This window comes from Dendrobates tinctorius, unplaced genomic scaffold (genome assembly GCF_039654945.1).
Source record: "Dendrobates tinctorius isolate UK_male_01 unplaced genomic scaffold, ASM3965494v1 ptg000171l, whole genome shotgun sequence".
NCBI classification, from domain to species: domain Eukaryota; kingdom Metazoa; phylum Chordata; class Amphibia; order Anura; family Dendrobatidae; genus Dendrobates; species Dendrobates tinctorius.
The window spans coordinates 7623582-7636816 of record NW_027361838.1 but is presented as its reverse complement, the minus strand read 5'-3'; the positions used below and the strand labels follow the sequence as shown (position 1 = coordinate 7636816).

General features: G+C 41.0%; 1 protein-coding gene across 1 annotated transcript in view; it reads right to left on the bottom strand.

Moving 5' to 3' along the window:
* The window catches only part of CLUL1 (clusterin like 1), a 119794-nt gene that overhangs the window by 17009 nt on the left and 89550 nt on the right, over nucleotides 1–13235 (bottom strand). The window contains exon 6 of the mRNA XM_073550868.1: nucleotides 5649–5768. Coding sequence (XP_073406969.1) covers nucleotides 5649–5768 — 120 coding nt within the window. The remainder of the gene's footprint in view (nucleotides 1–5648; nucleotides 5769–13235) is intronic.

Sequence of the window (13235 nt, the reverse complement as noted above, 5' to 3'; positions counted from 1 at the left end):
ACAGGATGTTGAGAAGGCTGAACTTTTAAATTCCTATTTTGCATCTGTTTTCTCTCAGAAAGGAAATGTAACATCAACTGTTATTCACTGTCCTATTAAGGGAATAGAAGAATCCAGGATATCTATAAACAGAAAGATAGTGAGGAAACACTTAGCTAACCTAAATGAATTCAAGTCTCCAGGTCCAGATGAATTACACCTCAGAGTACTGAAGGAGATAGCAGAAGAAATTTTTGAACCCCTCTCCATAATCTTTGAAAATTCTTGGAGAACAGGAGAAGTGCCAGAAGACTGGAGAAGAGCAAATGTTGTTCCTATCTTCAAAAAGGGGAAGAAGGTGGACCCAAGCAACTATAGGCCGGTGAGTCTGACTTCTATACAAGGAAAGATCTTTGAACAAATTATTAAACAACATGTATGTCAATACCTGGATAAGAATGAAGTGATTAAACAGAGTCAGCATGGGTTTGTAACTAATAAGTCATGTCAGACTAACTTAATTTCCTTCTATGATGGTATCACTGATTGGGTGGATCGAGGAAATGCTGTAGATATAGTATATCTTGACTTCAGCAAAGCATTTGACAAAGTCTCTCATACAATCCTTATTGAAAAAATGACTAAGTATGGAATGGACAAGGCAACTGTTAGGTGGATTCATAACTGGCTTAGTGATCGGACCCAAAGAGTGGTCGTAAATGGCTGCACATCCAGTTGGAAGAATGTCTCAAGTGGGGTACCACAGGGCTCTGTCCTGGGCCCTGTATTGTTCAACATCTTTATCAACAATTTAGATGAAGGAATTGAGGGTAAACTGATTAAATTTGCTGATGACACAAAGCTAGGAGGGATAGCTAATACTAGAGAAGAGAGAGAGAGGATTCAAAAAGATTTAAATAAACTGGAGAAGTGGGCAGCAACTAACACAATGGTTTTTAACAGGGAGAAATGCAAAGTACTACATCTGGGCAATAAAAATGAAAAAAGCATATATACAGTTATATGTAAAAGTTTGGGCACCCCTATTAATGTTAACCTTTTTTCTTTATAACAATTTTGTTTTTTGCAACAGCTATTTCAGTTTCATATATCTAATAACTGATGGACTCAGTTATATTTCTGGATTCAAATGAGGTTTATTGTACTAACAGAAAAAGTGCAATCTGCATTTAAACAAAATTTGACCAGTGCAAAAGTATGGGCACCCTTATCATTTTCTTGATTTGAACACTCCTAACTACTTTTTACTGACTTCCTGAAGCACTAAATTGGTTTTGTAACCTCATTGAGCTTTGAACTTCATAGCCAGGTGTATCAAATCATGAGAAAAGGTATTTAAAGTGGCCACTTGCAAGTAGTTCTCCTATTTGACTCTCCTATGAAGAGTGGCATCATGGGCTCCTCAAAACAACTCTCAAATGATCTGAAAACAAAGATTATTCAACATAGCTTTTCAGGGGAAGGATACAAAAAGTTGTCTCAGAGATTTAACCTGTCAGTTTCCACTGTGAGGAACATAGTAAGGAAATGGAAGAAAACAGGTACAGTTCTTGTTAAGCCCAGAAGTGGCAGGCCAAGAAAAATATCAGAAAGGCAGAGAAGAAGAATGGTGAGAACAGTCAAGGACAATCCACAGACCACCTCCAAAGACCTGCAGCATCATCTTGCTGCAGATGGTGTCACTGTGCATCGGTCAACAATACAGCGCATGCATAACGCCTTTTTGTATGACCAAACAACTCAATCTTTGTTTCATCAGTCCACAGGACCTTCTTCCAAAATGTAACTAGCTTGTCCAAATGTGCTTTTGCATACCTCAGGCGACTCTGTTTGTGGCGTGCTTGCAGAAACGGCTTCTTTCGCATCACTCTCCCATACAGCTTCTCCTTGTGCAAAGTGCGCTGTATTGTTGACCGATGCACAGTGACACCATCTGCAGCAAGATGATGCTGCACGTCTTTGGAGGTGGTCTGTGGATTGTCCTTGACTGTTCTCAGCATTCTTCTTCTCTGCCTTTCTGATATTTTTCTTGGCCTGCCACTTCTGGGCTTAACAAGAACTGTACCTGTGTTCTTCCATTTCCTTACTATGTTCCTCACAGTGGAAACTGACAGGTTAAATCTCTGAGACAACTTTTTGTATCCTTCCCCTGAAAAGCTATGTTGAATAATCTTTGTTTTCAGATCATTTGAGAGTTGTTTTGAGGAACCCATGATGCCACTCTTCATAGGAGAATCAAATTGGAGAACTACTTGCAAGTGGCCACTTTAAATACCTTTTCTCATGATTTGATACACCTGGCTATGAAGTTCAAAGCTCAATGAGGTTACAAAACCAATTTAGTGCTTCAGGAAGTCAGTAAAAAGTAGTTAGGAGTGTTCAAATCAAGAAAATGATAAGGGTGCCCATACTTTTGCACCGGTCAAATTTTGTTTAAATGCAGATTGCACATTTTCTGTTAGTACAATAAACCTCATTTGAATCCAGAAATATAACTGAGTCCATCAGTTATTAGATATATGAAACTGAAATACCTGTTGCAAAAACCAAAATTGTTATAAAGAAAAAAGGTTAACATTAATAGGGGTGCCCAAACTTTTACATATGACTGTAGAATGGGAGGAATAGGGCTAAGTGACAGCACATGTGAAAAAGACTTGGGTATACTAATAGATCACAGACTGAATATGAGTCAACAGTGTGATGCAGCAGCAAAAAAGGCAAATGCAATTCTAGGATGTATTAACAGAAGCATACAGTCTAGATCACGTGAAGTCATTATTTCCCTCTACTCCTCTTTGGTCAGACCTCATCTGGAATATTGTGTCCAGTTTTGGGCACCACATTTTAAAAAAGACATCAACAAACTGGAGCAAGTTCAGAAAAGAGCGACCAGAATGGTGACCGGTCTGCAAACCCTGTCTTATGAGGAAAGGTTGCAGGATTTGGGAATGTTTAGTTTGCAAAAGAGAAGACTGAGAGGAGACTTAATAGCTGTCTACAAATATCTAAAGGGCTGTCACATTGTAGAAGGATCAACTTTATTCTCATTTGCACAAGGAAAGACTAGAAGCAATGGGATGAAACTGAATGGGAGGAGACACAGATTAGATATTAGAAAAAACTTTTTGACAGTTAGAGTGATCAATGAGTGGAACAGGCTGCCACAAGAAGTGGTGAGTTCTCCTTCAATGGAAGTCTTCAAACAGAGGCTGGACAGACATCTGACTGGGATGATTTAGCGAATCCTGCTTTGAGCAGGGGGTTGGACCAGATGGCCCAGGAGGTCCCTTCCAACTCTACGATTCTATAATTCTATGTGGGGAAAAGGTACAAGTGCCTAATCATGTATACCCACAGTTCTAATTATTGGAATATAGTATACATAAATGGATGAGTACAAAAATATTTTAAATTACCTATACAGGTGAAGATCCAATTGAGGTCCAATAAGTTGTTGCGGGCACTGACATTTCCCTCCATCCCAACGCACGTTTCGTTGAATTTTCCTTTTTGCTCATTTTCTTCTTAATATTTGTGTTAGATATTGATTACATGAGGTGCACTGGCATTCCTTTCCCTCATTTTAGAGGCATCTTGTGCATGATTATATTTTAATTGGTTCATTCACTTTTAATTTTGTTTATAAAAAGAAGTCTTTTTTAAATGAACACAATTGCATAAGTGGTTATTTCATGTGTATTCTGGATTGTATCGATTTTTATAGTTCATACTAGTTGATTTATTGACCATAAAATAGTCTGATTTATTAAAATATTTAACTAATATTTAATTAACTAATACAGTAGATAACGTAAAGAGAAAAAAAAACAAAATTATGCATTCTGAGATATCATTCACCAAACCTCCTTAAAAATGTATCAAAGGTATCAAAATGTTGTGCCTACCGCAAAACAAGCCCTCACACAGCTCAATTGATGAAAAAAGAAAAACATTATGTGTCTTGGAAACTATTGTTGCAAATCAAAATGTTATTTTTGTTATTTTTTACAAACTTCAGAATTTTAGTTTAAATCTATGCTAAGTTTGGTTTTGCCATCTTCATACTGGCCTAAAGAGTCATGCTACTATTTTAACCAAACAGTGAAATTCATAGAAACAAAATAGGGAACGCAATGGCATAATTGCATTTTCTTGACCATTTTATTCATTTTGCATTTTTTTTTACCACTTTTCATTACATTGTATGGTAAAATGTATGGTGTCACTCAAAAATAGAATTTGTGCAGAAAAAACAAGCCCTTAATTGTTGACAGGAAAAAAAACGTTATAACTCTTGGAATGGGAGGAAAAAAATCTATATATATATATATATATATATATGTATATATATATATATATATATATATAAAAATGAGTGTATGTGTGTATGTACAGTATGTGTGGGTATCAAGCCACGCCCATTCAACATAGCCCCACCCACTCTGCATTGTCTGTCCACTCTGCATAGCCATGCCCATTCAGCATAGACACGCCCACTCCATAGCGGTGTCCCTTCTGGTTAATCCCGCCCCTTTATTGTGATGTTACATTAGAATGTTAGCTTATAGTTCTGCCCTCTCTAGTTAGCCCAACCCCTTTATTGTGATGTAACAATGTTATCTTATAAAATGCCATGTCATGTCACTGCCTAATCATTCTTGCGTGTCCCACAGACACTAATGTCGTCACACGCTAAGAGGAAATCTGTATTATGCCTCAATGAGCAAGATTTACAGAAAGAAGAAAGGGAGGCTAGACTTACAGAAATGAGTACAGAAATGGAAGAAAGGGAGGCAAGAGCTGCTTCCTCAAGGGCCACTGAAATTTCTCAGCAGAGAGAAGCAAGACTTACAGACATGAGAATAAGAACTGCTTCCCGTTTTGGCTATTCTGTGCCATAGATAGACATTGCATGCCAGGATTATGTCTGACTGCGCTGATAATCGATCTGGGAATATTCACCCATGCACTGTAATCTGGGCTATGTATATATATATATATATATATATATATATATATATATATATATATATATACATAGTACACAGACATGTAAAAATGATTAGGCAGTGACATGACACGGAAATTCATAAGCTAACATTGTCATGTCACAATAAAGGGGAGGGGCTAACTGGAGGGGTGGAGCATTAAGCTAACATTCTACTGTGACATCACAATAAAGGAGCAGGATTGACCAGAAGGGACGTAGTTATGGAGTGGGTGTGGTTATGTATAGTGGGTGGGACATTGTGGAGTAAGTGTGGCTATGTGGAGTGGGTGGGGCTATGTGGAGTGGGCGTTAGTTTCTATCCCTCAACGCCGGGCTCTTCAACTAGTACAAACAAAAATGAAAATTGACTGAGGAGGCAAGGGGTTAAAGGGAACCTTTCAGAAGGTTTTTGTTCATTAAAGCACCACCACTACCTAATTAAATTAAGTTTTAATAAACTATTAGATATCTTAAGAACACCTTTGGATATGATGGCAGGAGAATGACCAGGTAGTGGGGGCATTTTGGGGAACAAGAACCTTCTACCAGATTCACTTTAATTATGAGCCCTAATTCTCCCTTTCTAGACATATTTGATGTTGCTTGCTAATAAATTGAATTGGAAACTTTAATAAATGTGAATACATTACTATACCTTTCATCACAGATTCATAGCACAGCTGACATCTCTTCTGAAACAGCAGGCATTCTGAAGCATTTTGAAGTTCATTGCACAATATTTTGCTTGGCATGGATCTTGGATGAACTGGGGAGTCTATAACACATGTTCATAGCATTCAAAGAACAAGTAATTTCACTAAATCAAATGGAAAAAATTACATTTAAAAAATTAATGGTCAGTTTCCTGAGCTGTATCCGATGTTGTGAGGACAAAGGACGAATTTTGTCGGAGGAGCCTCAGTGGAAAATTAGAATAAATGTACAGATACAGCGGGCACAGTGGCTTTAGCTACGACTGGTTTCTTTGCCAAGCTTTGAAGATACTGTATAAGTATTGCAAAAATGTAGAAAGAATGGCACTCACCGGGTAAAGTAGTCAAGGCTTTTTTTATAAAAGCATGTTAACGGGAGAACGGGTGCTGAAAAGGAGCAACGACGATCGTTTCGTGCGGAAAAGGTGCTTCCACGCCTTCTCCGCGCGAAACGATCATGTGACCCATGGAAGCGCCTTCTCCGCGCGAAGCGATCGTCGTTGCTCCTTTTCAGCACCCGTTCTCCCGTTAACATGCTTTTACAATAAAGCCTTGACTACTTTACCTGGTGAGTGCTATTCTTTCTACATTTTTGCAATCTGGATTTGCTTGTTTATTATGAATGTGCACCTAAGGGTTAACAGCTAATTGCCGGCTGCGTCTCTCACACACACTAAGTACGGTTCGGAGGTGTGGATCTATGTGATGGTGCCTGCCATCTATCCTTGGATTTTGATACTGTATATGTATACCTACTGATTAGCTCAAAAATGAAAACCAAACAGATTAAGTTAAAATCATTCATAATTTTACCATGTTGCTAGATGACAAGGGATGGAACAGTTGTTGAAGTTGATGAATTAGAAGCAGGAAAAATGGGAAGCGTAAAGATCTGAGCAAGTTTGATAAGGGCTAAATTGCTGTAAGACTCGGTCATAGCGTCTTAAAAATGGCAAATTATATACACTGTTCCTAGTATACAATGATGAGTTCCTACCAAAAGTGGTTCACTGAAATACAATTAGTGACATGGTCAGCCCAGATCACAGAAGCATATGAGGAGCAAAAAGCTAGACTGTTCGGTCTGATGGTAATGATTTGAAAATCATAACATGGAATTTTCAGTGTTGACTGAGTCTTCAGATTTCTCAGATTGAAATGGAAACATGTCTGATCTATGGGGGCTCCACAATGCAACTTCCTAGATTTAAAGGATCTCCTGCTTGCCTTTCAATGGACACCATGGAATATTCTCTTTTAAGTAGAGATGAGCAAATGTATTCTAGTGGAATTGAATTCTCAAATTTTACAAAAATGTGTATTCTCCAGAATATTTTTTTAAAATGCAAATGCACAGCTGCAGTTGCCATGCTACTAAACTGCAGAGGGCTAGGCAAATGGTTAAAAACATAACAATATTCACTTATCACCTGTCTCCTAGCCCACTGTTTGATCCTCTTCATTTTTTCTTTATCCGTTATTCCATCGCGTTCATCCTCTTCGTTCTCTTGACTTCAGGCTGTGCTTTCTGGCACAACTAGAACTGATGTTTCTCTATCCGGAAGTCCTCTTCTCCATTTTTTATGCTCTGGTGTCTAGAGACACTCCAGGCCATAGAAAGGAACACTCAATTGGCTTCAAATAACTTTACTGTTCAAATTTCCCTGTAAAATCAACTTGATTTGCCGAATTTGAATCCCAGGAGATCCTTTTATCTCTACCTTTAACCCTTACAAGATCCATGATGGTTAGATCCATCATTGACCTGGTCATGGAGCTGGTCAGTCTGTTCTGCTAGGGGCAGATGACAGCTGTGCCATTGATCTGGCATCTGCCTCTAACAGCAACCATCTGAACTATCGGTGATTGCTGACTGCTGTTAACCCCTTAAATGCCACTGTCAATCGCTGACAGCAGCGATTGACAGTGGCATTCGCTGCTGTCAGCGATTGACAGTCAATCGCTGACAGCAGCATTTAGCCCCCAAAATCCTACTTGGACATCTCTTCCAGGATTCCTCATCCCCCTACTCACTACAGTGTGATCGAGGGGAACTGATGGGCTGTCATAGCATCAGGTTGCCTGCTAAAGGTCTTCATCACTGCCATGTTGGCACTCAGGATTTTGACAATATACTGCAATTTTATAGTATCGCAAGTTCAAGTATAAACAAAAAACAAGTCTAAAAAATATAAAAATTTGATTCACTCTTGTTTTCCACAGTTAAAAATGCAGACATTTAAATATATGGTACATAATCAGCATTGTTGCGTTTAAAAAGTCAAATACATCAAAATATAAAATTGTACAACCTGGGCGATAAAAATTGTAAAGATAAAAATATAAAAAAATGGAAAGTTTATGGTCTTTATCCTTGCTGCCAGCTGATTAAGAAACAGCAAATGCCAGAAGTAATGTAAAATAACTTCTTTTTTTCATTTTTCCAAGCTATATGAAGTGTAGCCCACTTCTTCAGAAAACAAAAAACATAGGCATATACAGGGTTCACAAACATTTATATAGAGGAACATTTTGAAAAAAAGAGCGCCAAGATCTGTGTCATAGGGTAGACAACTGATGAGGTTCAAGTGAGAAAAAAAGTGTGTAAATTTATAATATAACACTGTATGCATCCTTCTTTCCGAAACCTCTATAGACTGCATCTGCGCAGTGTGGTCAGACTCAGAAGAAAACATCCGGGGATTACAGGGAGTAAGAGGAGGATGGAGGAGTGTGGTGCCGAAAATCGTGGTATACTGTACGTAAGGGCTGACCGTATTACATATAACCACAAATTAGAAAAAACATGGCACTCGAATGAGAGGGAGGTGCAAAAGTAAGGTATCCAACCCACTATAGATTATAGTAAAAACTTGGCACTCAAAAGGGAAAAATTTGATTTTAACAGTTCCTAACGAAGTTTTTACTATAAATTACATATAACCACGATCTCCGGTGAGGCAAGAGGAGGAATGTGGCACCGGAACCAGCATCTACGCATAACGTGATCTCCGGAACCATTTTCTTAAAGACAAATTGTCACATAGTGTCTTCAACAAAATGACGCTAACTATTTTGTATAAATAATCAAGACAATGTGCCACAGGGGAGCGGGGAAAAGGTGAGTAGGAGTGTGTTTTTTGTATGTATCTATGTATCTATCTATTTATCTATCTATCGATGGATCAACAGCAGCGCAGGCAGCATGGGAAGCAAATAATACGATGAGGGACCAGAATTGGGGGACCAGGATGTGGAAACATATTCTAGGTTGAGGGAGACAATGCCAGGATGGGAGGAGAATATTCCATATTATATACATTTATTTGCATTTTGCAGTGAGAAATAAGTATTTGATGTCTCTGGCAAACAAGACAATACTTGGTGGAAAAACCCTTGTTGGCAATCACAGCAGTCATACTTTTTTGGTAGTTGATGATGAGGTTTGTGCACATGTCAGGAGAAATTTTGGTCCACTCCTCCTTGCAGATCATCTCTATATCATTAAGATTTTGAGGCTGTTGCTTGGCAGCTCGGATCTTCAACTCCCTTCATAATTTTTTTATGGGTTTAAGGTCTGAAGACTGGCTAGGCCACTACATGACCTTAATGTGCTTCTTTTTGAGCCACTCCTTTGTTGCCTTGGCTGTATGTTTTGGGTCATTATCTTGCTGGAAGACCGAGCCACGACACATTTTTAATGTCCTGGCGGAGGGAAGGAGGTTGTCACTCAGGATCTTAGGGTACATGGCTCCATCCATTCTCACATTGATGCGGTGAAGTAGTCCTGTGCCCTTAGCAGAGAAACACAACCAAAACATAATGTTTCCACCTCCATGCTTGACAGTGGGGACGGTGTTCTTTAAGTCATAGGCAGCATTTCTCTTCATCCAAACACGGCGAGTTGAGTTAATGCCGAAGAGCTCAATTTTTGTCTCATCTGACCACAGCACCTTCTCCCAATCACTCACAGAATCATCCAGGTGTTCATTGGCAAACTTCAGATTGGCCTGCATATGTGCCTTCTTGAGCAGAGGGACCTTGCAGGTACTGCAGGATTTTTTAAACTTTTACGGCGTAATGTGTTACCAATGTTTTTCTTGGTGACCGGTCCCAGCTGCCTTGAAATCATTAACAAGTTCTCCCGTGTAGTTTTAGGCTGATCTCTCACCTTCCTCATGATCAACAATACCCCACGAGGTGAGATTTTGCATGGTGCCCCAGATCGTTGTCGATTGACAGTCATTTTGTATTTCTTCCATTTTCTTACTATTGCACCAACAGTTGTCTCCTTCTCACCCAGCGCAATACATATGGTTTTGTAGCCAGTTCCTGCTTTGTGCAGGTCTATGAGCTTTGTACCTGACATCCTTAGAAAGCTCTTTGGTCTTACCCATGTTGTAGAGGTTAGCGTCTGACTAACTAATTGAGTCTGTGAAAAGGAGGAGTCTTTATAAAGGTACTATGTAAGACAACCATCTTCAGGGCTGACACTAGGAAATTTTGGGCCCCATACTGGCAAAATTTTCGGGGCCCCCTTGAGACTCCACCCAGGCTCCACCCCAGCCCTGCCCTCCACCCCTCGAACTGTCCACAGTCCCACTGCTCTCTCTTGGAAAAACTCCACTTCTCACCAATCACACTTTAACAGTTCCCATCTCCAGATCACACATATAGCCAGCAGTTCTTGTTTTGGCCAAAAGATTTTTTAAATCTGCCACCATAACAGAGGTAGACTCTTTTGGCCAGGCCCTAAACTACTCTATCCTATTAAACATTTGTTAAAATATCCAATACAATTTAAGTATATTTTTTATTTATTTTTCAATTTTTAAAATTACCAATAATATCACATCCAAAGGGACAAATACCACCGCACGATGATCAGACACCATATTACGACCACAGTGACAGAATAATAGCACATACAAGGGACAAATACGACCGCACGATGACCAGACACAATATTACCACCACAGTGACAGAATAATAGCACATACAAGGGACAAATACCACCGCATCATGCCCAGACCACATATTACCACCACATGGTGACTGAATACTACAATACTGATCATTAATAAAAAAAAAATATTATCACTATAAGTGCAATTATACAAAGGAGATCTGTACTTAGTATGCAGTGTCTGTATACAGGTAATACAGTGATCACCAGTGACATTATGCACAGGAGCTCTGCATGTAGTGTCAGTGTACAGGTAATACAGTGATCACCAAGTGACATTATATACAGGAGCTCTGTATATAGTGTCAGCATACAGGTAATATAGTGATCACTGGTGACATTGTACACAGGAACTCTGTATATAGTGTATAGTGTCAGTGTACAGGTAACACACTGACTCACTAGTGACATCTCTAGGTGAAGTCCTTCAGCTTAGCTTTTCATGTTTCATCCAGTACAGACCGCCATCACGTCTTCCATCCAGGGCTCGTCTCTGCAGGAAATAGCACAGTTATCTAGAGCTCCAATTACAGAACACATTACTTAATTTTTTCCCAACTTCTACACTACACCAGATGAAGAAAAAAAGGCGACATAGTGTTGCCCTGCATAGTAACAGGACCTTTGTCCATTTAAAACAGTATCCTCCAAAAAAATAAAATAAATACATCACGGCAGTAATAATATCCCTTAATTAGCCCCCATGGTAAAAATATCCCAGATCCTGGCCCACGTGTGTCTCATTCCTGGTTTCAGCCTTATGTTCTCTCATCCCGCCCTCATGAGTATCCATGCTGCCCCCATATGATCTCCCGATCCTGCCCCATCTGTCCCATGATCCTGCCATCCCATCTGTCTATATCGTATCCATCCTGCCCCATGATCCTGCACCATGTGTCTCCCATCCTGCCCCCTGTGTCTCGCATCCTGCCCCCTGTGTCTCGCATCCTGCCCCCTCCTGTGTCTCACATTCTGCCCCCTCCTGTGTCTCACTGTCACATTCTGTCCCCTCCTGTTTCACATTCTGCCCCCCGTGTCCATTCTGCATCCTCCTGTGATTCACATTCTGCCCCGTGTCCATTCTGCCTCCTCCTGTGTCTCACTGTCACATTCTGCCCCGTGTCCATTCTGCCTCCTCCTGGGTCTCACTGTCACATTCTGCCCCATGTCTATTCTGCCCCCTCCTGTGTCTCACTGTCATTCTACCCCATGTCCATTCTGCCCCCTCCTGTGTAATACTGTCACATTCTGCCCCTGTGTCTCACATTCTGCCCCGTGCCCATTCTGCCCCCTCCTTTGTCTTACTGTCTCATTCTGCCCCGTGTCTCACACTCTGCCCCCGTGTCTCACATTCTGTTCCATGTCCATTCTGCCCCCTCCTCTGTCTCACTGTCACATTCTGCCCGTGTCCATTATGTCCCCGTGTCTCACATTTTGCCCCGTGTCTCACATTCTGCCCCCATGTCTCACATTCTGTCCCCTCCTGTGTCTGTCAAATTCTGCCCCGTGTCCATTCTGCCCCCATGTCCTTTCTGCCCCCTCCTGTGTCTCACTGTCACATTCTGCCCTGTGTCCATTCTGCCCCTCCTGTGTTTCACTGTCACATTCTGCCCCATGTCTCACATTCTGCCCCGTGTCCATTCTGCCCCCTCCTGTGTCTTACTGTCACATTCTGCCTTGTGTCTCACATCCTGTCCCTGTGTGCATTCTGCCCCCCCCGTGTCTGTCACATTCTGCCCCATGTCTCACATTCTCTCCCCACCGTGTCTCACATTCTGCCCCAGTGTCTCACATTCTCTGTCCCCGTGTCTCACATTCTGCCCCCGTCTCCATTCTGCCCGCGGCTTGCCGCTTTCAATAAATTAAAAAAACACTTTCTCCTTACCTTGCCGGACTCCTGCGGCGAATCTCCCTCCACGCAGCTCAAGTGTGCACTTGCCGGCGACTGACAATGACGTCAGATGCCGGCTGCGGCTGACGTCAGATATACTCTGTCAAAATAAAAAATAGTGATATACTCACCTCCCGACGGCCCCCGGACTCTTTCTCTCCTCTCACCACGTTCCCGGCATCTTCCAGTCCCAGTAATACTTAGCGAGAAGGGCCGGAGATGACGTCACTCTCACGAGAGCGTGACGTCATCAGCGGTGTTTCGCGCTAAACATTACTGGGACTGGAAGATGCTGGGAGCGTGGTGAGAGGAGAGAAAGAGTCCGGGGGCCGTCGGGAGGTGAGTATATCACTATTTTTTATTTTAGCAGAGACTCTAGAATACCCGATGCGATAGAATCGGGCCACCATCTAGTAAATTAATAAACAGCTAGACATATTATTATTGTAAGATGAAGAATGGCTAAGTAACTGCAAAGCTCTCAGATTAGGAATTGAAAACTTGCTGACAGATTCACTTTAAAAGGAACCGGTCATGTCAAAAAATGCTATTAAACTGCCTATATGTCGTTAATCCATCTGCAGGTTTATGGTGTGCTTAAATTGTGTGGCTGCCACAGTGACAGCCGGGCTACCGGGAGGAACTGAACTTTATTCCTCCCAGCAGCTTCTG